The sequence below is a fragment of the Staurois parvus genome, unplaced genomic scaffold, assembly GCF_062004578.1.
Source record: "Staurois parvus isolate SC_StPar_1 unplaced genomic scaffold, SC_StPar_1.0 ptg000520l, whole genome shotgun sequence".
Classification (NCBI taxonomy): Eukaryota; Metazoa; Chordata; class Amphibia; order Anura; family Ranidae; genus Staurois; species Staurois parvus.
In genome coordinates, this window is record NW_028318316.1 from 1,692,833 (window position 1) to 1,718,704 (window position 25,872).

Genomic DNA, 25,872 nt, shown 5'->3' on the forward strand with positions numbered 1-25,872 from the left:
CCCAAGAAAAAAAAACCTCTCTAGCAATACACACTAAACTGAGCATTGCAGAAGGGCTATGGGTTTAGTCTGTCTTATCAGGTGATAAGACATGGACATTTGAACACAAAGAGGGGCAGAGAAGAGAGGATCAAACAGCCTTTTTACACAGTACAGAGGATTAACCCCTTAGGTTCCACAATGAGTATAACAAGCATGCTTTACTGCATATACAAGTGTTGATTTATGTACCTGCACTTGCAGTATGCCCGAGAATGTGCAAACATGGTTAAACTTTCGCTGGTGGTTACTACTCAAAAAAAAAGTGCTAAACGTATTTGGTGGAAAACAAAACTGAAATTTTCTACTTACAGTACTTGTTAAATCCACTTCTTGGAGTACATCATGGGGCACAGATCAGGCTATAAATCACGACTAAATGGGTTACGTGGCACTTATAGGTGAATGGACTATGGCAGAGAGAACACACAGGAAAATCCCCCTATATAACCCCTCCTACTCAGGACGTTCTTCAGTTTTGTAGCAAACAATGGCTCCCAAAAAGAGGGAAGTAGCCTCTGTGTCCCCTGATGTACTCCAAGAAATAGATTTTACAGGTAAGAACAAAAATCCAGTGGTTTCTGCGATTCCCTCCTCTCATGTGCATTGCTTTGGGACATCCCAGGTAGTCATGATTTACAGCCTGCTCTGTGTCCCAAGATGTACGAAAAAGAAACAGCAACTCGTAGCAATGCACCTGCACTACTATACAGACATGGCCGAAATTGTTGGCACCCTTGATATTTTTCCTGAAAATCAAGTATTTCACACAAAAAAGGTATTGCATTAACACATGTTTTGCTATACACATGTTTATTCCCTTTGTATGTATTGGAACAAATATAAAACAGAGGCAGAAAAGCAAATATGACATAATGTCACACAAAACCCCAAAAATGGGCTGGACAAAAGTATTGGCACCCTTAACTTAATATTTGGTTGCACACCCTTTGGAAAACATAACTGAAATCAGTCGCTTCCTATAACCATCAATAAGCTTCTGACACCTCTCACCCGGAATTTTGGACCACTCTTCCTTTGCAAACAGCTCCAGGTCTCTCTTATTGGAAGGACACCTTTTCCCAACAGCAATTTTAAGATCTCTCCACAGGTGTTCAATGGGATTTAGATCTGGGCTCATTGCTGGCCACTTCAGAACTCTCCAGCGCTTCTTTGCCATCCATTTCTGAGTGCTTTTTGACGTATGTTTGGGGTCATTGTCCTGCTGGAAGACCCAGGATCTTGGACGCAAACCCAGCTTTCTGACACTGGGCCCTACAGTGCGACCCAAAATCCTTTGGTAATCCTCAGATTTCATGATGCCTTGCACACAGTCAAGGCACCCAGTGCCAGAGGCAGCAAAACAACCCCAAAACATCATTGAACCTCCACCATATTTTACCGTAGGTACTGTGTTTTGTTCTTTGTAGGCCTCATTCCGTTTTCGGTAAACAGTAGAATGATGTGCTTTACCGAAAAGCTCTATCTTGGTCTCATCTGTCCACAAGACGTTTTCCCAGAAGGCTTTTGGCTTACTCAAGTACATTTTGGCAAACTGTAGTCTTGCTTTTTTATGTCTCTGTGTCAGCAGTGGGGTCCTCCTGGGTCTCCTGCCATAGCGTTTCATTTCATTTAAATGTCGACGGATAGTTCGCGCTGACACTGATGCTCCCTGAGCCTGCAGGACAGCTTGAATGTCTTTGGAACATGTTTGGGGCTGCTTATCCACCATCCGGACTATTCTGCGTTGCAATCTTTCATCAATTTTCCTCATCCGTCCACGACCAGGGAGATTAGCTACAGTGCCATGGGTTGCAAACTTCTTGATAATGTTGCGCACTGTGGACAAAGGCAAATCTAGTTCTCTGGAGATGGACTTGTAACCTTGAGATTGTTGATATTTTGCCACAATTTTGGTTCTCAGGTCCTCAGACAGTTCTCGTCTCCTCTTTCTGTTGTCCATGCTTAGTGTGGCACAGACAGACACACAATGCAAAGGTTAAGTGAACGTCTCTCCTTTTTATCTGCTTTCAGGTGTGATTTCTATATTGCCCACACCTGTTACTTGCCCCAGGTGAGTTTACAGGAGCATCACATGCTTGTAACATTCTTATTTATCCGCAGTTGTGAAAGGGTGCCAATACTTTTGTCCAGCCCATTTTTGGAGGTTTGTGTGACATTATGTCGAATTTGCTTTCTTTCCTCCCTTTTTTTGTTTTGTCCCAATACACACAAAGGGAATAAACATGTGTATAGCAAAACATGTGTTAATGCAATACGTTTCGTGAGAAATACATGATTTCCTGGAGAAATATCAAGGGTGCCAACAATTTCGGCCATGACTGTATGTGCATCTAAAAACAAAGGGCTCAATTCGCTAAAGGAAACAGAATGCGATATTTGGGTCCTGTGACACATTTAACCAAAATATCACATGTGATATGATAATCTCAATTCACTATAGGTTTATGTGCTATAAAAAAAGAAAGCTTGGTAAATACTGCATAAACCTGTCTACAAGTCAATTCATTAAAAAGAATAATAAAAAATTGTTAAATAAGTTGTGTTCTAGCCACACGCTATTTAACAAATGTATTCCATTACTAGTTGGTTGTTAATGAGCTGACACTTACTGGTGTCCTTAACAACCAGTAAATAGCTGGTTGTTAAGGATCCAGCACCCATCGGTGTCCTTAACAACCACTGACTCATCTGCTGTCAGCCAAGAATTCTCAGCTGACAGCAAAATGTAAACAAAAGAACAGATCCTTCTGTTCTGGTATGGATTTTGGAAGGGACCTCACACCAAAAAACAAAACAAAACGTCTCCCCAAAATCCATACCAGACCCTCATGCGAGCATGAAGCCCAACAGGCCAGGACAGGAAAGGGGGGAAGACGAGTATGCTTACCCTCCTGAACCATACCAGGCCACATGCTCTCAATATTGGGGGGTGGGGGCATTGATGTTTATGAGGACAAGGGCCTCTTCCCCACAACCCTGGCTCGGTGTTTGTGGGAATGTGGGGGATGACTTATCGGATACTGGAATCCCCCTTTAACAAGGGCCCCCATGTGAATGCCCCTACTCATTCACAAAGAAATGCCAAGTAAGAATAAAAACCCTAGAAAGTTTTTGACAAGTCCTTTGTTAACCACTTGAGCCCCAGAGGATTTACCCCCCTTAATGACCAGGCCTTTTTTTGCTGTTTGGCGCTGCACTAATTCAAATGATAATTGCGCGGTCATGCAATGCTGTACCCAAACAAAATTTACGTCCTTTTCTTCACACAAATGGAGCTTTCTTTTGGTGGTATTTGATCACCTGTACGCTTTTTATTTTCTGCGCTATAAACAAAAAAAACACGAAAATTTTGAAAAAAAACAATTTTTTCTACTTTCAGCTATAAAAAATATATCGTAAACTCAAAGTTAGTCATAAATTTAAGCCAAAATGTATTCTGCTACATGTTTTTGGTAAAAAAAATCCCAATAAGTGTATATTGATTGCTTTGTGTGAACGTTATAGCGTCTACAAACTATGGTATAGATAATTTAAAATTTACACAGCTTTTACTTTCTGACCGCCCATCACATCTCTTGAGGTGCTAAAATACCAGGATAGAACAAACACCCCCAAATGACCCCTTTTTGGAAAGCAGACACCCTAAGCTATCTGCTGAGAGACATATTGTGTCCATGGAAGATTTATTTTTTTTCCACAAGTTTCTGGAAAATGACAAAAACTTTTTTTTTGTTTTTTTTTTTACACAAAATTGTCATTTAAATGATTTATTTCTTGCACAAGCCATGGGTATATGTGGAATTATACCCCAAAATGCATTCTGCTACTTCTACCGAGTATGAGGATACCACACGTGTGACACTTTTTGGGAGCCTAGCCACATACAGGAGCCTGAAATCCAATGAGCACTTTGAAAGCCTGAAGGTGCGTAACTTCTTCATTTCACTTCCCCACTACCTATCACAGTTTTGGAGGCCCTGACATGCCAGGATAGCACCAAACCCCCCCAAATGACCCCTTTTTGGAAAGTAGACACTCCAAGGAATTTAAAAAGAGGCATGGTAAGTATTTTGCAGATCTAATTTTTTCTCACAAGGTTTTGAAATATAAAAAAGAAAAGAAAAAATATATTTTTATTTTCTTTCTTCATTTTCCAAAAACTTGTGGTAAAAAAATAAATTCTTCTATTGATTCAACATGCCTCTCAGCAAATAGTTTGGGGTGTCTACTTTCCAAAAAGGGGTCATTTTGACGGGTGGGGGCATTTTATGCCCAGCATTAGAGGTTTATGCCACACATCACTCACTCTTCTAACCACCTGAAGACCAAGCCTTTTCTGACACTTTTTATTCACATTAAAAAAATCTGTATTTTTGCTAGGAAATTAAAGTGAACCCCCAAACATTATATATTTTCTTAGAGCAGACACCCTAGTAAATAAAATGGTGGGTGGTGTAATTTTTTATCTCACATATTACTTACACAGCGATTTTTCAAACGCAATTTTTTTGAAAAATATACACTTTTTTAATTTTAATGCACAAAAACACAATATATTGGCCAATTATTTGGTATGATATAAAAGATGATGCTATGCTGAGTAAATAGATACCAAACATGACATGCTTTAAAATTACGCATGCCCTGTGCAATGGCGACAAACTGCATACATTTTTAATATCTATAGGCAACGCTTTAAAAGCCATTACAAACTACCATTTTAGATTTACAGAGGAGGTCTAGAGCTATAATTACTGCCCTTGTTCTGACGTTCGTGGCGATACCTCACATGCATGGTGCAATCGCTGTTTCCATACCGGGAAAGGGTCAACGCTCACGACCGCAGGTGTGCGCGTGCGCGGATGGACGAGGGTCCTTTTTTTTTTTTCTTTCTGATTTATTTAATTATTTTTACACTGTCCCTTTAATTTATTTTTTTTTTAATCACTTTTAATGCTATCTCAGGGAGGGGGAGGGGGGGCCATTTTCTCCCGCTGCTTGTAAAGGCAATTCTGCAGCTAATTAACCACTAGGAATGCTTTTACATGAAAGCCCATTGCCAGCTGAAAAAAATAAAACCAGGATGATGCCTGCAGCTGCAGGCATCACCCTGGTATAACCATTCAAAGTCCAGTGATGTACCAATACGTCACTGGTCCTTGTTGGGTGTATATGCTATGTTCTTTTTTTCTTTATGCAGCCTGTGGGCTGAATGAAAAAAAAGAGAAGAAATCTCTGCCAGAAAAAGTGTGTGGTATGCCCACCATTAGAAACCTCCCTCAATCCACCCACTTCTAATGGTGGGCACATATGAAATGTGCCAACAAATATAAAATATATATGCCGAAGCATAGGGGCCATCCACCCACTGGCCACCCCAGGCCCCCATGCTTTGGCATATATTCTCTTTTTTTGAACTGCGGATGAAAAATCTCATCCAACAGCACTGCACACACCTACTTATGTCTATTCTGAAAGCAAGACCCTATTGCTGTCAGAATAAACAGGTCAGTGCTGCAGTTTGACGTTCCTGCAAAGAAATCAACAATGGTTAACAATAAAACATAAACTCAATAAAACAACTTTATAAGGAAAAGTGTGTGGTGGTATGCCCACCATTAGAAACCTCCCTCAATCCACCCACTTCTAATGGTGGGCACATATGAAATGTGCCAACAAATATAAAATATATATGCCGAAGCATAGGGGCCATCCACCCACTGGCCACCCCAGGCCCCCATGCTTTGGCATATATTCTCTTTTTTTGAACTGCGGATGAAAAATCTCATCTGACAGCACTGCACACACCTACTTATGTCTATTCTGAAAGCAAGACCCTGTTGCTGTCAGAATAAACAGGTCAGTGCTGCAGTTTGACGTTCCTGCAAAGAAATCAACAATGGTTAACAATAAAACATAAACTCAATAAAACAACTTTATAAGGAAAAGTGTGTGGTGGTATGCCCACCATTAGAAACCTCCCTCAATCCACCCACTTCTAATGGTGGGCACATATGAAATGTGCCAACAAATATAAAATATATATGCCGAAGCATAGGGGCCATCCACCCACTGGCCACCCCAGGCCCCCATGCTTTGGCATATATTCTCTTTTTTTGAACTGCGGATGAAAAATCTCATCTGACAGCACTGCACACACCTACTTATGTCTATTCTGAAAGCAAGACCCTGTTGCTGTCAGAATAAACAGGTCAGTGCTGCAGTTTGACGTTCCTGCAAAAAAATCAACAATGGTTAACAATAAAACAAACTCAATAAAACAACTTTATAAGGAAAAGTGTGTGGTGGTATGCCCACCATTAGAAACCTCCCTCAATCCACCCACTTCTAATGGTGGGCACACATGAAATGTGCCAACAAATATAAAATATATATGCCGAAGCATAGGGGCCATCCACCCACTGGCCACCCCAGGCCCCCATGCTTTGGCATATATTCTGTTTTTTATAACTGCGGATGAAAAATCTCATCCAACAGCGCTGCCCACGCTGACTTATGTCTATTCTGAGAGCAAGTTCCTGTTGCTGTCAGAATAAACAGGTCAGCGCTGCAGCTGAAAGCATTCCTGCAAACAGAAATGGTTAACAATAAAACAACAATAAACCAGTGAAAGTCGAACAATCACAAAAATGACAACAACAAAAAAAACTATAACTATTTTTGGTTTTTACATTTTTTTATTTTTTTGGGGGGTATTTGTACTTTTATTTATTTTTTTTATTTTTTTAACTTTTTTTTTCCAAACTTCAAACATTTAAACAGCTGGTAGGGTCTCTCCAAATGCGATAGCCAGTTTCCTGACTACCTAACATCTTTTGAGACCCTGTGTAAATGTGCCCTGATCTGTGCCGTGCTGTACCCTATACTAATAGTTCACTAGTGTATGGTAGAGGCGAAAGCAGGGCTTGATGCAGAGGCCAGGTTGGCCAGGACAGGAGGGACAACAATAGCGGCTGTCACGCCTAATTCCACGTTTGCTGCAGACACGACATCTTTTTTGGGGTCTTCTTTGGGTTGGGGTACCAGGAATGGTATCGAGAAAATGTCTCTCATGCAGACGGCTAACTGCATCTGGGAGAGGGATTTGGGGCGCAGCACCTTCTGGATACAAAAGGGCCCTGATGTTCTCTAACTGGAAATTTAGGTATGATCCATTATGTCCAGTTGCTTTATAGAGAACAAAAGCATTATATAGAGCCAATTGAAATAAATAAACTGACACTTTTATGTACCAGCGTTTGGATTTTCGGGAAACTAAATACGGCTGCATCATCTGGTCATTGAAGTCCACCCCTGCCATGTTAAGGTTATAATCGTGGACACAGAGGGGCTTCTCAACAACACCAGCTGCCGTGGTAATTTGGACGGTCGTATCTGCGTGAATGGAAGACAGGAGGTAAACATCCCGTTTGTCCTTCCACTTCACTGCTAGCAATTCTTCATTTCTCAAGCAGGCTTTTTCCCCCTTTTTAAGACGGGTATTTACAAGCCGTTGGGGGAAGCCTCGGCGATTAGATCGCACAGTGCCACATGTGCAAATTCCCAAATTGAACAAATGTCTAAATAGTGGCACGCTTGAATAAAAATTGTCCACGTATAAGTGGTACCCCATATGGAAATAGGATGACGCCAAGTCCCAAACTATCTTGCCACTGCTCCCCATGTAGTCTGGGCATCCGGGGGGCTCCAAGTAACTATCTTTTCCCTCGTAAATCCGAAACTTACATGTATAGCCTGTTGCCCTCTCACAGGTCTTATACATCTTGATCCCATATCTGGCACGCTTGCTGGGGAGATATTGTTTGATTACAAGGCGGCCAGAATATTGAATGAGGGACTCATCGATGCAGATGTTTTTCTGGGGAGTATACACATCTGCAAATTTTTGGTCAAAGTGATTTGCGAGGGGCCGAATTTTGTGGAGCCGGTCAAATTCAGGGTCACCCCGAGGACGACTGAGTGAGTTGTCGTAGAAGTGCATAAAACGCATTATACTCTCATATCTATGCCTGGCCATGGCAGCAGAGAACACGGGCATGTGAACAAGAGGGTCGGTGGACCAATACAACCGCAATTGATTTTTATCATTAATGCCCATGTTGAGGGTTAGGCCCAAAAAAACTTTAAATTCGGAAACCGTAATGGGTTTCCATGCGAATGGTCTGGCAAGGTTTGAATTTGGGTTGGCGGCGATAAATTGGCGTGCATATAAATTGCTTTGATCCACAATCAATGCATAAAGATCTTCTGTGAAAAACAGCTCAAAAAAATTAAGGGGAGTATTTAAATTTGCTGTTTCCACCTGAATTCCGGGTTGGGCAGTGAATGGGGGAAGTACGGGTGCTGCAGAATTTGTGGGCTGCCAATCGGGATTTGCAAGCACATCCGGAAGGACACTAGGGGCTCTACGGGCCTGTCTGCGAATTCTTGGTGGCCGCGGGACACTACTTGTGCTCGCCACCACACCAGCTTGTACTGCACTTATGGGACTCGCCACGTCACCAAGTGATACTGCAGTGCTGGTATGCCTACGACCAGGACGTACTAGGCCGCTGGTGCTCGCCAGTTCACCAAAAGATACTGCGGCACTAGTACTGGCACTCTGCTGCATATGAGAGTCATCATGCATTTGTACCACCTCAGCAACCTGTGAATGGGATCGGGTACGCCTGACCTTAGCAGGGACCACTTCCTCGTCGTCTGAGCTAGCTGTCAGGGTGCCGCTGCTGTCTATAGGTTTGTATTCTGTGCCTGATTCTGCCAGTGAGTCTTCCCCTTCGCTCTCACTTGACATGCTCAGAATCCTATAGGCCTCTTCACTAGTGTACCTTTGCTTAGACATTTTGGCCACTAAATTTACAGGTACCTAGTGCGACTCACGGGAAAAAGAGCGCCTGGCTGTCAGGGACTGCTTGAACCGCTACAAAAAATTTACCGACAAGTGCTAACAGATATCAGGCCTGATTCTGTGAACACTGCGGTTTTGTGTGTAATATGTATCAAGTGACAGTTATCTACTGACACTGCACTTGCCGGGGGAGAAGGGGGGGGCGTAGGGGCTAAACGCAGGTGCTGGCAGGTGTTGGCGCTGATCCCGCTAACACTGCGTTTTTGGGGATACTAAAGTAATGTGAATGCTGGTATAGCGCTGATCTGATCAAAGATATTGATCCAATCAGACACTATACTAGCAATGAAGGTTTAGCGTGCAAGTAAGCGTGTTCCTGGCAATCAAGGGGTCAAATGTGATTATTTGTGTACTAGCGGGCAAACTGGTGCTATCTGGGAGGGGCGCTAAAACTATCGGAAGTCACCAGTACCAAGTCACCAGTACCAATACAGTGATCAGTAAAAATCTGTTCACTGTAATCCATGACACTGGTGACAGGGCAGTGAAGGGGTTAACTGGGGGGGGCGATCAAGGGGTTAAATGGGATTACTGATGTACTGGCGGTTAAACTGGCGCTATCTGGGAGGGGCGCTAACACTATTGGAAGTCGCCAGCGACACTGATACAGTGATCAGTAAAAATTGGTTCACTGATCAGTGACACTGGTGACAGGGCAGTGAAGGGGTCAACTCAGGGGGGGGGGGGGGGCGATCAAGGGGTTAGACGGGACTACTGGTGTATTAGCGGGCAATCTGGCGCTATCTGGGAGGGGCGCTAACACTAGCGGAAGTCGCAATGATACAGTGATCAGTAAAAATTGGTTCACTGATCAGTGACACTGGTGACAGGGCAGTAAAGGGGTCAACTCGGGGAGGGGGGGGGCGATCAAGGGGTTAGACGGGACTACTGGTGTATTAGCGGGCAATCTGGCGCTATCTGGGAGGGGCGCTAACACTAACGGAAGTCGCCAGCGACACTGATACAGTGATCAGTAAAAATTGGTTCACTGATCAGTGACACTGGTGAGAGGGCAGTGAAGGGGTCAACTCAGGGGGGGGGGGGGCGATCAAGGGGTTAGACGGGACTACTGGTGTATTAGTGGGCAATCTGGCGCTATCTGGGAGGGGCGCTAACACTATCGGAAGTCGCCAGCGACACTGATACAGTGATCAGTAAAAATCGCTTCACTGATCAGTGACACTGGTGACAGGGCAGTTAAGGGGTTAACTGGGGGGGGTGGGGGGGGGAAATTAAGGGGTTAAATGGCTTTATTGGTGTACTGGGGGGCAAACTGGCGCTATCTGGGAGGGGCGCTAGCACTATTGGAAGTCGCCAGCGACACTGATACAGTGATCAATAAAAATCGCTTCACTGATCAGTGACACTGGCGACAGGGCAGTGAAGGGTTAACTGGGGGGGGGGGGCAATCAGGGGGTTAAATGTGTCCTAGACTGTGTTCTAACTGTCAGTGTGCTGTTTTACTCACGTTTAAATGTCTCTTCTTCTCTGTCTGGAACGGAATGTGTCCAGGCAGAGAAGAATGACATCATATCCTGCCCTGTGTAAATATCAACACAGGACAGGATAGGACAGGGACCGATCATCCGATTTCAGCCAGAAATCACTGGCTGAAATCTAATGATTGATCCCTCCTGGATCGAATCAGATCACCCGCGGGTCGGCGGGAGCGCACGCGCGCGCCCCCTGCCGGCGAAAGTGTCGGGAGCGCGGAACCCGTTTTTAAACGTGGTTTTGCGCTCCACTGCCGCCCCGCACACGTATATACACAGTGGCAGGGCAGCAAGCGGTTAAAAAATGTAAAAGCCTCCAGTGGAAGAACACCAGCCACTAAAAAAAAAAAAACGCTGCCCACCGACACCCAATTTCTCCATTGCTTGGCTCTTGTCAACTAACACTCCGCTTCTCCTCACTGAATAAGAAATCAAAGAGATGGGGTTACCTGGTGATGCCATTGTCAAGTCCACATGTTGCATGCATGGACAAGTTCACATTTGATTAACGACTTCATAGGAGGGCGGAGTCACCTGATGACATCATTGGCAGCTGGCAATCATCATGATTGACAATGGATGTATATCGGGTGACATTTTTGGTAACAAAATTTCTGCGTTTTTTATATGGCACGTTCTATGTTTTTTTTTGTTGTTGAATGATTAGGGGTACTGTGTACTTTTTACTCATTCATGTGTAGGGGCCGGGTATCTGGGGCCACCCTTATTAATAGTTGTCCCCCTCTTTCTGGTCTGCATGCTCAGATAGGGGTCTGGTATGGATTTTGGGGGGACCTCAACATTTTTAAATTTATTTTTGGCATGATCCAAAATCCACAACAGAATTAAAGGTCCGTTTTTTTTTTCTTGTCAGATCTTTTGTTTACATTCTGTTGTCAGCAGGGAATCCCCTGCTGACAGCAGGAATGAGTCACTGGCTGTTAGGATGCCAGCGGGTTGTAGCTCTTTAACAACCAGCATTCCTGAGCTGAACTGTCACATTTAGCAGTAGTAGGAATACCACTGCTAAATGTTTCACTTCCCACCGCAGTCATAGGTACAGTTTGAGGTAAAATAAGGTGGGAAAAACAGAGTAAATACCACAAAATAGAAAAATTAATGCATGCAGTATTTAATGTGCATATTTTTGTAAACTGACTGGCTTAGTTTTTTTTGTATGCTAATACTCATGCGGTGTTTAACTCTTAGTGAATTGAGTCCAAAGGCTCTAACTAAGCTAGGCAAAACATGGCCTTGCTTTTCTCTAGTAACAATTCCAAACAATAATTATGATAATTAGGAAGCCTGGGGGGTTGAGGGTGTTAAAGTACAAGTGAGTAAAATTCCTGAGCAACAAAAGAGAAGAGAAAGAGAGAAAGATTCTTTTATATCTGTGTTCACTGAAGATAAAATTTCCCAAAGTCAGGAAAACACTATCATAGCAGACTTTGGAACATATTAACATAAGGGCAAACAGATAATTGCCTGAATTCCTGAAAATGGCCTAGTTAAATGCTGAAAATTTGAAAAAGTTTTATAAACAGAAATAAGTCAGCAGGAAACTCTTGCTGGCTGCATTATAAAATACAAAAAAAAGAATTCTGACTTACCTGTAAATTCCATATTGTGTTGTACAGTACAGGAGACAGTCTGGATATTCATAGACCCTGGATAGATTATCGGCTGCTACCTTCAGGCGATTGGACACTGGTAAAACTCTATCCAACTCTGTGAGGTCTAATTTTTTTTTTTTAGCAAACAATGCAGAGGAACACAGGAGGTGAGGGTGTCCTGTGTTTTGTACTGTACTCCAAGATATGGTATTTACAGGCAAGTAATTCCTTTATCTTACTCGTACAGTATAGGGCACAGGCTTTTCATAGACCCTGGGATGTCCCCAAGCAATGAATCAGGCATTCATAGACCCTGGGCTAGTTTGTTGTAGGCCACTGCCATGGCACTGTCTGACTGCATCCAGATAGCCTAGTCCATGTCTAGGATTAGCCCTAGGTATTCCAGACTCTGCAGACATTTGGCGACTTCTGCACACTGTTCGCTTCAGCATGCACTTACCCCGCTCTCTCGTTTTACGTGGCATACCACTTCATGGCTGTGTTGCTGTTGTTCCAAGCTGCTTCCACTTTTTGTTATAACACCACTAACTGTTGGCCATGGAATATTTAGTAGCAAGGAAATTTAATGGATGGACTTATTGCACGGGTGGCAACCTATCACGGTACCACGCTTGAATTCACTGAGCTCCTGAGAGCGACCCATCCTTTCACAAATGTTTGTAGAAGCAGTCTGCATGCCTAGGTGCTTGATTTTATACACCTATGGAGGTGATTGGAACACCTGAATCTAATGATTTGGAGGGATGTCCCAATACTTTTGGCAATATAGTGTATTGCCACTCCAGAGAACACGTCTCCACTGCTCTAGAGTCCAGTGGTGGCATGCTTTACACTACTGCATCCGACACTTTGCTTTACACTTGGTTTGTAAGGCTTGGATGCAGCTGCTCAGCCATGGAAACTCGTTCCGTGAAGCTCTCTACGTAGTGTGGTTGTGTTAATCTGAAAGCCACACAAAGTTTGGAGGTCTTTAGCTATTGACACTGAAGACAGTTGGCGACTTCTGTGCACCTTGCGCTTCAGCATGTGCTGACCCCGCTCTGTCATTTTACGTCGCCTACCACTTCCTTGCTGAGTTACTCTTGTTCCCAGTTGCTTCCACTTTGTTACAATACCACTAACAGTTGACCGTGGAATATTTAATAGCAAGAAAAGTTCACGGACGGACTTATTGCACAGGTAGCAACCACGGTACCACGCTTGAATTCACTGAGCTCCTGACAGCGACCCATTCTTTCACAAATGTTTTTGGAAGCAGTCTGCATTTTATATACCTGCGGCCATGGAGGTGATTGAAACAGCTGAATAAAATTATTTGGAGGGGAGTCCCAATACTTTTGACAACATAGTGTATATATATATATATACAGTGGGGCAAAAAAGTATTTAGTCAGCCACCAATTACGCAAGTTCTCCCACTTAAAAAGATGAGAGAGGCCTGTAATTGGCATCATAGGTAGACCTCAACTATGAGAGACAAAATGAGAAAAAAAATCCAGACAATCACATTGGCTGATTTGGAAAGAATTTATTTGCAAATTATGGTGGAAAATAAGTATTTGGTCATCTACAAACAAGCAAGATTTCTGTCTCTCACAGACCTGTACCTTCTTCTTTAAGAGGCTCCTCTGTCCTGCACTCATTACCTGTATCAATGACACCTGTTTGAACTTGTTGTCAGTATAAAAGACACCTGTCCACAACCTCAAACAGTCACACTCCAAACTCCACTATGGTGAAGACCAAAGAGCTGTCGAAGGACACCAGAAACAAAATTGTAGACCTGCACCAGGCTGGGAAGACTGAATCTGCAATAGGCAAGCAAGCTGGTGTGAACAAATCAACTGTGGGAGCAATAATTAGAAAATGGAAGACATACAAGACCACTAATAATCTCCCTCGATCTGGGGCTCCACGCAAGATCTCACCCCGTGGGGTCAAAATGATCACAAGAATGGTGAGCAAAAATCCCAGGACCACACGGGGGGACCTAGTGAATGACCTGCAGAGAGCTGGGTCCAACGTAACAAAGGCTACCATCAGTAACACACTACGCCGCCAGGGACTCAGATCCTGCAGTGCCAGACATGTCCCCCTGCTTAAGCCAGTACATGTCCGGGCCCATCTGAAGTTTGCTGGAGAGCATTTGGATGATCCAGAAGAGGATTGGGAGAATGTCATATGGTCAGATGAAACCAAAATAGAACTGTTTGGTAGAAACACAACTCGTCGTGTTTGGAGGAGAGAGAATGCGGAGTTGCATCCAAAGAACACCATACCTACTGTGAAGCATGGGGGTGGCAACATCATGCTTTGGGGCTGTTTCTCCGCAAAGGGACCAGGACGACTAATCCATGTACAGGACAGAATGAATGGGGCCATGTATCGTGAGATTTTGAGTGCAAACCTCCTTCCATCAGCAAGGGCATTGAAGATGAAACGTGGCTGGGTCTTCCAACATGACAATGATCCCAAACATACCGCCCGGGCAACGAAGGAGTGGCTTCGTAAGAAGCATTTCAAGGTCCTGGAGTGGCCTAGCCAGTCTCCAGATCTCAACCCTATAGAAAACCTTTGGAGGGAGTTGAAAGTCCGTGTTGCCCAGCGACAGCCCCAAAACATCACTGCTCTAGAGGAGATCTGCATGGAGGAATGAGCCAACATACCAGCAACAGTGTGTGCCAACCTTGTGAAGACTTACAGGAAACGTTTGACCTCTGTCATTGCCAACAAAGGATATATAACAAAGTATTGAGATGAACGTTTGATATTGACCAAATACTTATTTTCCACCATAATTTGCAAATAAATTCTTTCCAAATCAGCCAATGTGATTGTCTGGATTTTTTTACTCATTTTGTCTCTCATTGTTGAGGTCTACCTATGATGCCAATTACAGGCCTCTCTCATCTTTTTAAGTGGGAGAACTTGCACAATTGGTGGCTGACTAAATACTTTTTTGCCCCACTGTATATATATATATATAGTTGTGTTCAAAATAATAGCAGTCAGACATCACTAACCTGATCAATCACTGTTTTTGGTAGAAATGATATTTCTACATGGCAAAAAATTCTCTAGCAGGTGTAGTAGAGTAATAGAAATCCAACAGACCCAACAGTCATGACATGCATGCTGCTAATTCTGTGTAATTGAATCACTAATTGAAAGGGGCATGTTCAAAATAATAGCAGTGTGGAGTTCTATTAGTGAGGTCATTCATTCTTTGAAAAACAGGTGGCAATTATTGCCTTATTTAAGGAAGGAAGGCAGCAAATCTTGTACATGCTGGTTACAGTGCATTTCTCTCTGAAATTCTGAGGAAAATGGGTCGTTCCAGACATTGTTCAGAAGAACAGCGTACCTTGATTAAAAAGTTGATTGGAGAGGGGAAAACATTTAAAGAAGTACAGAAAATGAAAGGCTGCTCAGCTAAAATGATCGCAAATGCTTTAAAATGGCAACCAAAACCTGAAAGACGTGGAAGAAAGCGAAAAACTACCATTCGAATGGATAGAAGAATAGCCAAAATGGCAAGGACTCAGCCAACAATCAGCTCCAGGAAGATAAAGAAGGTCTAAAGTTACCTGTGAGTACTGTTACAATTAGAATACGCCTATGTGAAGCCAAGCTATCTGCAAGAAGCCCCCGCAAAGTCCCACTGTTGAAAAAAAGACATGTGCTGAAGAGGTTACAATTTGCCAAAGAGCACATTGACTGGCCTAAAGAGAAATGGTGCAACATTTTGTGGACTGATGAAAGTAAGATTGTTCTTTTTGGGTCTAGTAGCCGGAGACAGTTTGTCAGACGACCCCCAAACACTGAATTCAATCCACAGTACACTGTGAAGACAGTGAAGCATGCTCGCGCGAGAATCATGATATGGGGATGTTTCTCATACTACGGTGTTGGGCCTATTTATCGCATACCAGGGATCATGGATCAGTTTGAATACATCAGGATACTTGAAGAGGTCATGCTGCCCTATGCTGAAGAGGAAATGACAACGACCCCAAACACACCAGTAAACGTGCAACATCTTGGTTCCAGACTAACAAGATTGACGTTATGGAGTGGCCAGCCCAAAACCCGGATCTTAATCCAATAGAAAACTTGTGGGGTGACATCAAAACTGCAGTTTCTGTGGCAAAACCAAGAAATAGAGAAGAACTGTGGAATGTAGTCCAATCATCCTGGGCTGGAATACCTGTTCATAGGTGCCAGAAGTTGGTTGACTCCATGCAACACAGATGTACAGCAGTTCTCAGAAACAGTGCTTATACAACTAAATATTAATTAAGTGATTCAAAGGAAAGCAAAATCTTCAAACATTTTTCAGTTTATATAGTGAATGTTTGAGTTTGTAAAGAAGAATACAAACACTGCTTTTTTTTTTTGAACAGTCCAATATTCACTTTTCTTCAATTGTTTTAGAGGAACAACACAAATTTGATATATTTTTCTTCATGTTTTGATTTGGAATAGAATGTGTAGTGTTCCCAATGCATTTGTGTGTATGGAAATGAAAGCTATTAGAAGGATTTTGAGCTGTATTCACTTTTTTCAACACACTGCTATTATTTTGAACACAACTGTATATATATATATATACACACACACACACATACACATATAGTTGACGATAGAAAAAAGTCCTACCTTCATTTATACTCGCTTGTACCACAGCAAATAGTTCAGAAGATCTCTCCTCCAGTAATTGCTGGTGAATGGAAATACATCTTATTGTCCACCAGGGCAGCAACTGAAAGACATGTATTTATATGAGGTGATAGCAGAAACTATTTGTGTCTTTGATGTACAAACTGCAAAAATAAAAAAACTAAAGAAATAACAATCATACAAGTTATGTCTACAGTGACCATGTTTAACTAGGCTATTTGCCCACAGTGACCACATATAAAGGCACAGTAGTTCTTTACCAAAGATCCTATCATCCTGTCCTGCCTTGTTGCTAGGACGTTGCTAAGAGTCTCATAGCTTTACTGTTCACCTTCACCATCACAAGATCAAGCTCTCAAATGTTGAGCTCAGAGCTACTGTGTCTGGAGAAAGCCCACGTGAGGTGGTGTGAATCAGAGACATAGCTCGATACTGCGATGCTGGAGGTGAACAGTGGATGTACATTGACTTAAAAATTTATTTATACCCCTTACAATTTACCACATTTTGTCATATTACAACCAAAACCGTAAATATATTTTATTGGGAATTTATGTGACCAACACAAAGTGGCACATAATTGTGAAGTGGAAGGAAATGATAAATGGTTGTCAAACCTTTTTACAAATAAATATCTGAAAAGTGTGGCATGCATTTGTATTCAGCCCCTGAGTCAATACTTTGGAGAACTACCTTTCACTTCAATTACAGCTGCAAGTCTTTTTGGGTATGTCTCTACCAGCTTTGCACACCTAGAGAGTGACATTTTTGTCCATTCTTCTTTGCAAAAAAGCTCAAACTTTGTCAGATTGGATGGAGAGCTTCAGTGTACCGCAATTTTCAAGTCTTGCCACAGATTCCCAATTGGATTTAGGTCTGGACTTTGACTTGGCCATTCTAACACTTGAATATGCTTTGATCTAAACCAATACATTGTAGCCATGGCTGCATGTTTAGGGTCCTTGTCCTGCTAGAATGTGAACCTTCACCCGTCTCAAGTCATTTGCAAACTCTAACAGGTTTTCTTCAAAGATTGCCCTGTATTTGGCTCCATTCATCTTCCCATCAACTCTGACCAGCTTCCCTGTCTCACTCATTAACTTTCCAGCTTAAGCTGATCATTACAACTGGTTTAATTCGATGCAGCATAATACATGGGCCAACACTGATAAAGCAATTTACACTTTGAACAGCACAGTGGCTTTCATTTTCTTCATAATATTAATTTTATGAAATTATTTTTTAGATTGGCCTAAGACCACACAGTCATGAACTGAAAATAAAGCAGTATAAATGCTCAAACTAAGCAATCATTTGTATTCTTGCTGAGATTACAAGAGACGCACAGAGAAGGATTTTGTTTCAAGTGAAAAATCACAAGATTACTGGCTTGTGTACCTTATTTTATACAGGTCAACAGACAAACACTTTGTCATAGTAAAATCATATAATTGTTTGGCTATGTTATCCTTCCAAGGTTTATAGCTATCAAGTGACAAGCAACAGGACATAACAGCCTACTAAGCTGATATGATCCTGGTAAGGTTGTTGTACCATGGTATTATTTGGATCAAAGAATAATGCAGTTAGCGTTATGTCCTAAAATGCAACAGCAAAACCCTCCCATGCTGTAGCATGTGGCTATAATAAATTCCATTTCAGAAATGTGTAGTATGACATGTCTGTACTATTTCTCTCCTTATTTTGCTTACATTTAGTGTCCAGATGGAGGAATTTGAGAGGTAACACCTGTGGACCGATGTCTGTGTGTGGTTTTGTACGCTAGCAGCTTCTTCAAACCCACTTAAACCAAAAACTGGGGATTCTGGGAGTTCAAACTGAGACAAAGCATCACTGTGTTGCATGACCACGCAATTGTCATTCAAAGTGTGATAATGCTGAAAGCTGAAAATTGGCCTGGACAGGAAGGGGGTGAAAGTGTCCAGACAGGAAGTGGTTAAAGGGCACGCGTCCCTCAGGTCTAATCACAGGATCTAGTTTATTTGGAAGAATATGATGAGCAGCCCAGGCCTGCTTGTTTACCAAATGTCCCTTTCTTGACTAGTGGTTTGGTGGGGGTTTAATGAGGTGTATGAGTTGGGCTGCATTCCATAGATGGTAGTTGGAATTCTGTGTACCAATCAGGCAAGTCCATAAATGGAAGATGTAAATTTCCACAAAAATCTGGAATTCACCTGGAATCCGCAATAGGAATTGTTTCCCAGTATAGGTAGCTTGAAGGGCGAAAGGGAAACGTTATTTGTATGAAATGCATTTTCTCTAAGTACATCCTGTAGGAGGGGTGGGGCCCTTCTGTTTTTTAAATAGAGGAAAAGTCCTGGTACAGGGTACGATGGAATCATTAAATGTAAAAATGTATTAAAGTAAAAAGGTAATTTTGACATGTCTTGGCTAGGATTTCTTCTTTTAGCGGAAAACTCTGCAGGCAGCAAACAACGTTCATTGGAGATGATGAAACGGGTGGTTTTGGTCTTAAGGCTATATGAGCCTACACAAAGTCAATGGCCAATGCCACTGGTCTCTCCAGCAGGTTATTAAAGATCGATTGTAATGCAGAAAAAATGTGATCCCAATTAACAGATTAGGGGACACCGCGCAACTGTATATTCTCCAGATCCTCTAGATGCTTGTTCATAGCAATTCAATGATTACAGTGAGAATATGCAGTAGATTTGAGGCGTGCTATAAACCTATCCCTCTTAACATCTGATTTTTCCTTCATAGCCATTTTTTCTTTGAGAGCCAGGAGGTCAGCCTTCAAATCTGTTATGGCCGAGGAAAAAGTGTTTTTAATATCTGTGGCTATTGAAGTCATCTCTGCCAGTGTAAGTGGATGGTCCTCAGTCTCTGAGTCTCTTACCAGATCCTCTATGGGGGACCTGTAGCTGTCACTGATATCATTCTCTGCCCTTGTCGGCACCATCTTGCGGGGCGTGTTGTGGTCATTGTGAGACTTCGATTTGAAGATTTCCTGTATGTTGCGGGAGCCGGAGGATGATGACAGTCAACGCGGTTGAGTCCCTGAGTGGTGTTTGATCAGTCTGCTCATGTTGTAGCAGGAGAGTAGCCAGCCAATGAGCTGTATGGCTGTGGGTGTCACGGAGCTCTCTGATCAAGCCACCATCTCTTCCGAGCAACATTCCACGCTCCTTGTGCATTTTTTAAATCATGGGGTAAATCCCCTGTGTCTTCCTGTTTGTAAGACCGGTGGCTGATATGCCTTGCATTTCCTCAGCCACCTTGTCACATCCCTCCTGTAGTTCTTATGTCTGTGAGCAGTAATGCAATTCCTGCTGGCTGTAGTGGGCGGACCAGCCTTAGTCTCCAGTCTGAACTGCTAGCAGAGGCAGTGTGAACCTCCTCCCATCCAATAGTAACAGCTCTCAGCAAACCTGGAGCTGATAGCATTTAACTCCATACATGCCTGAAAACAACACAGGCTGGCTGGGGTACAGGATTTCACTGGGGATTCAGAAGGCACTGTGACAGCCCAGCAGGAAGAGAGACATCAGCTATTAACTAAAGGTGCTTCAACAAAGTATTGAGAAAAGACTGTGAATACTTATGTACATGTGGGTTTTTTTGTTTTTTATTTTTAATAAATTGCAAAGATTTCAAAATGAACTTCTTTCATGTTGTCATTATGGGGTATTGTTTGCAGACTGTTGAGGAAAAAAATGAATTTAATCCATTTTGGAATAAGGTTGTAACATAACAAAATGTGACAAAAGTTAAGAGCTGTGAATACTTTCTGGATGCACTGTATGTTGAAGTAGGTGAACACACATTCACATGGATACGCATGTACAGGTCTAGTGTACCCTGCTCACATTCAATGCAATTCCCAGAGGTTGATGGGAACTGTAGTTTCCTTTTAATGTAGCAAGAGAGGAGAGGATATGATAGAATCCCTGCTGTTACATCTCCTCCTTGGCAGAGCAGATGCTGTTATCTTTTGAATTATAGTGATGACTTCCTGAAAATTTAGTTAGACTTTTCTCTTCAATAGTAAGGAATTTCACAAATGAATTAACTGTTTAGTGTTTTGTGTAGGGGGATGTACTAATGGGTGATTGTGTTGCCTGTCCCAGAGCTTTCTTTAACCTCCTCATCTCCAGAATCATGATACACTCTGTCCCATGATCAGCTCCAGTAAATGACACACTTTATCAAAGAATACGTATCCAGGTAAAATATTGTCTGATTAGGCAGTAATACATACCAGCCTGCTATGAACCCTTAGAGGTCAAATTTTTAGTGCACATTTCTAAACATTAAAAAGTAAATCATAATTTCATTTTTTTTGTTATATTCAACGTGCAGTTATATATTTTATGCAGCATGAGGAGAATTATGCATCATAAAAATAAATTGCCTGTTAGGCAGTTGTAAAGCAGTGAAAGGGTGCATAATTAAAATCTGAACTCATTCATGTAATTATTTTAATGCAAACAGTGCAAAATTCTTTAGTAATAATCACAGTATATAAAAATAAAATGCTGGATTTGATTTTTAAACAGAAAAGCTTTTGTAACTATTCATGTTAAAGGAATATCTGATAGCTCATACCCATTGCTCATTTTGTTGTCTGTTACTGCCTCCTATTGAAAGGTCTCTCAAGGGCCCAGTAACAGACTGCACTTCTCTCTCTCTCATTTGGAACTTTACACATTGGCAAACAGGCATATTTTCAAATTAAATAAAGGCCATTTCTCTGCTTTTTAATCCCAAACAATTAGTGCATGAACAGATGAACGCAAATGAAAATCTTTAAACTTTCATCTCTAATGAAAGTTATCTGATACTCTCTTGGTCTGTGATTTTTTTTTAAATAAAAGCAAGATATCGCTTAGCTTCCTTGTTTAAAAGGCTGTGCTAAAATCCTTCATCAGTAACTCCTTAAACCACCCATCACAGCGGACCTTGCATGAAATAATGTAAGGTCTGAAGTTCTGGGAGCCCCCATCCTTAAATAAAAAAATTTAAAAAAGCCCACAAAATAAAATCATTAAAAATTAACCACTTAAAGAAAAAGGAAATAAGTACCTACCCCGACCCAAGAGGTAAGTACATTATTTCTTACCTTAATGTCATGTCCTCCAAAGTAATCTTGCTGCTGGAAAGTTCCTCCCTGCTCCAGGACTGCCAGTGACATAGGCTTTAGGGTGGACCTCACAGTTAAAATTCCATGGTTCAAGAGTTTCCTCTGCTAAAGTCTAACTGGAAACTAATACTTCTGAAACTGTAGGTCTCCAGGGTACCCTCCACATTGGACAATGGTTCCTTCCTTCAACGTTCATTCACTGAGGGGTTTATTAGTGATGTAAAGGTCAGGAAGAGGAACCACTAAACATTGTGGGAAACCCAGCAGACCAACACTCTCAGAATGTCAGACTTCAGCTGATGATTTCTGGTGAAAAAAACAGCATTTGACAGCGGAAGGAAAGGTAAGTATTAATTTGCTTCTTTTCTAGGCATGCCTATTTTGAATTGGGATAACTATTGGCAAAGTCACTTTAAGATAATTCAGATCATGTAGTGGATGTCTGTCACAGCAACTCTGCAAGAAAATCAATACATAAAATGCCTCTGCAGAGGGAGACAGAAAAGCTCCTAATTTTGCAGTCACTTATATGTTCTATGACAATGACATCCCCTGTAGCTGAATTTCCAGGCCCACCTATCTACTACAACTAGGAATTTATGCTGCTTTTTGTTTTTTTTTGTACTGTACTTACCTGCTCTGTGCAATGGTTTTGCACGGAGCAGCACCGATCCCCTTCTTTTTGGTTTTTGGGTCCCCTGCCGGCATTCCTGGCTTCTTCCCCCTGCCGAGTGCCCCCAGTAGCAAGCCTCTTACTATGGAGGCACTTGAGCAGGCTAGCTCCTGAGCAGCGCTCCTGTGAATAGACATTTTACACACACACACACACACACACTGTGGCTCAGCCTTGCCCCTTACACTCTCCTCATTGGCTCACTGGCTGAGATTGACTGCAGCAGGAGCCAATGGCTCCCACTGCTCTGTGAGCCAATGAGGAAAGAGATAGACCCGGGAGCTGAGGCTCTCATGCACATTGCTGGATCAGGATGGGCCTCAGGTAAGTATAAGGGGGTGCAGAAGGGGGAGCTGCACCCAGAAGGTTTTTTACATTAATGCATTAAGGTAAAAAACCTTCTGACTTTAGAACCACTTTAATGTACTATGTGGATTAAGTACACATTAAATAAAATTAGAACTAAAAAAGATTACACAGGCCATTTGGAGAATGCCTAAATGAACAACTGACAGTATGCAATCATCTATGCCAAACACGTCCTCAGACACAGATAATTTCTTACCTGGAATGCTGTAAGTTTGTTCCTCAGGTTCACAAGGATTACTCTGGCCAGCACTAAGAAGATTGGATTGGCTGTCAAGCTGTAGACTGACTCTCCATCAAGAACAAGCGTGCTCAGAATTGCAACACACAACGCTTTGCTCTGGAAAACATTGAAAAATACCAATCAGTTAAACTGAAGAATGCAACTATAACACATAGCTATTGAACCTGAAACTTAGGTGTATGACCTTACAGACAAGCGCACCTGAAACTGTTCATTAAGGTTCCATTTCTGGTACTCTTTTCAACTTATAAAAGTCACGGATGTTTGTGAGACATTGGGTATATTAGATTTTCTCCTACTAATCATGTGGAATAAATACAAAAATATTCTACTTTGCTAAAGCTGCACACCCGGAAATATACAGGAAAAATGTAAACATTTGAAGGGGCTCATTAATGCTTTTAGAAATGAGTAGCAAGCATCACAGACACCTGCTTACAGTAGGTAAAGGCTCAAACATAAGTTACACTTTATGGTTTAAAAAGAACAAAACAAATCTAAGCAAAACTGGATGGTGCTTTTTATTCATGGTCTTGCATTTTGGGGACCCAGCATGAATTGTCCCTATATAATATTTGCTTCTTTTGTTTTATGTGTCATCACAGTGACTGCATTGTACCTGGGATGGCATAGTAATGTTTACCATGTATGAAGGTGTTTATGGACTTTTAAGCTTTGTTCACAGGGGGCTTTTACATCCATGCCCCATGCAGGGCCATGCTTACTCACACGGGAATGGACAGGTGTTCTGCGCAGCCACATGCAAACAGCCCTGTTCATATCTTTTGGGAAACAGCCACTGCACGGACACAACCATTGTGTCCCAATATGACATCCTTGAAGGTGCGTGTCCCTAACCTACCATGGATGCATTCAGGGCTGTGCACCCGCACAGATGTCACACTGCGAGCAGCGGCTGTGTCCGTGCAGCTGCTGCATCCCAACAGACATCTACTGGACTGTCAGAACAGGAATGCAGTCAACAACTCTGCATCCCCATGCCAGTAAGGGGAACATATGTAATTGACCTGTGTGAACAAGGCCTTAATGATGCTGATTTTAGACATTTATGCACTTCAACGCAGTTTTAAAAATAGTTTGCATAATATTAAGACTGTGGGGGTTAATTTGTAATCTTGAAGAGTGTAAAATCTTGTGCAACTCTGCATAGAAACCCATCAGTTTCCAGTTTATATTGCCAAAGCTTAATTGAACAAGCCAATCTTAGAAGCTGATTGGCTACCATGTACCACTGCATCAGATTCTGAGTGCACCCGTTCTAGTGAATCTCCCCCACCATGTGTCCTAACTGCAGCAAAAAGCAATTATAGATTATTATTTATAACTGCAAGTAATTTTTATTTAATAATAGAGAAGGTAGGGAGAATGTGTTACTACTACGAAAAGTGGATGCATTTTAAAGAAAATCTGGGGATGTACATGAGCTGCCACTGTTAAAGACTACGTTTACTAAAAATAAATAAATAAATAGCACAAGGGACATTACTTACCTTCAGTGTGATCTGTCCTTTGTATTGCCATCTTCTGATTTAATATAAATCTTCCTCCACCAATGCCCCCCCCCCCTTATCTTTGGGTCTCGCAGGGATCAGTAGAACCGAGGGAACTCTGACAGACACTCATCAAGAATTCCTGACTTTGCCTGCACTTTCTGCCCAGCTCTTCTGCTCACAGAAGCCATACTACAGCTTCTTTGAATGAAACACAATCTATGAATGGAGGATGGGTGGGTTATCCCTAGAACAGTAATTGAATGGAAATGTGCCAGTGACGACCAATAGTTGACTATAGGGACTTCAGCGGGATTTCATCAATGACTGTTCCCATTTGCAAGTGGAGAACAGAATATTAAGTCAAATGACAATAAACCACCGCTGCCCCACTCTGCCAAATCCTCCACCTATTTCTATTTGCCCAATGTATACCATTGTAAATACTAACTACCATATAAAAAGCCATCAACAATGCTGCCCACAGCTACATCACCAACCTTATCTCGACGTATCGCCTAAATCCTCCACCCTGCTCCTCCCAAGACCTCTTTCTCTCTAGTTACCTCGTAATGGTTAAACTGGATGGACTTTTTGTCTTTTTTCAGCCAGACTAACAATGTAACATTCTTCCCAAGCATGCCTCAAAGACTTCTCCAGAACCTCTCCCTCCCCTGGACGTCCCTACTCCAATCTGCCATGTTATCTCCTACCCTGTCCGCCTCTAAGCGATTCCTGAGAACGGATTTGTTTAGAGAAGTCTACCCCACCTCCACCTCAAAACTGTACATTGACACCTCCATCAGCTCATACCCCACATCTATTATCTTTTGTACAACCTACCCACTTTTAGATTGTAAGCTCCACAATCCTTCTGTATTGAACTGTATTGTAACTATACTGTCTCCCTTTATATCATAAAGTGCTACACAAACTGCTGGTGCTATATAAATCTGGAATAATATTAATATCTTATAGGGAAGATTCCAATACAAAACAAACACCATCCGGGTAAAATGTCTGCAGTATTACTAGTACACCTAATGTTTGTACTATTGCTAGTCCCTTCAAGAGAAACCCTCCAATATTATATGACATTAGAATGGAACAGGCAGGGACAGAGCACTGTCACCCTACAAGAAGCAGTGCCTGCA

General features: G+C 42.1%; 1 protein-coding gene across 2 annotated transcripts in view; it reads right to left on the reverse strand.

Moving 5' to 3' along the window:
* Window positions 1-25,872, reverse strand: part of TTC27 (tetratricopeptide repeat domain 27) — a 551,099-nt gene that overhangs the window by 409,528 nt on the left and 115,699 nt on the right. For both annotated transcript variants that reach the window (XM_089690186.1, XM_089690185.1), the window contains exons 5-6: window positions 23,163-23,303; window positions 16,779-16,881 (exon numbers count right to left, since the gene is read on the reverse strand). In XM_089690186.1, coding sequence (XP_089546312.1) covers window positions 16,779-16,881; window positions 23,163-23,303 — 244 coding nt within the window. The remainder of the gene's footprint in view (window positions 1-16,778; window positions 16,882-23,162; window positions 23,304-25,872) is intronic.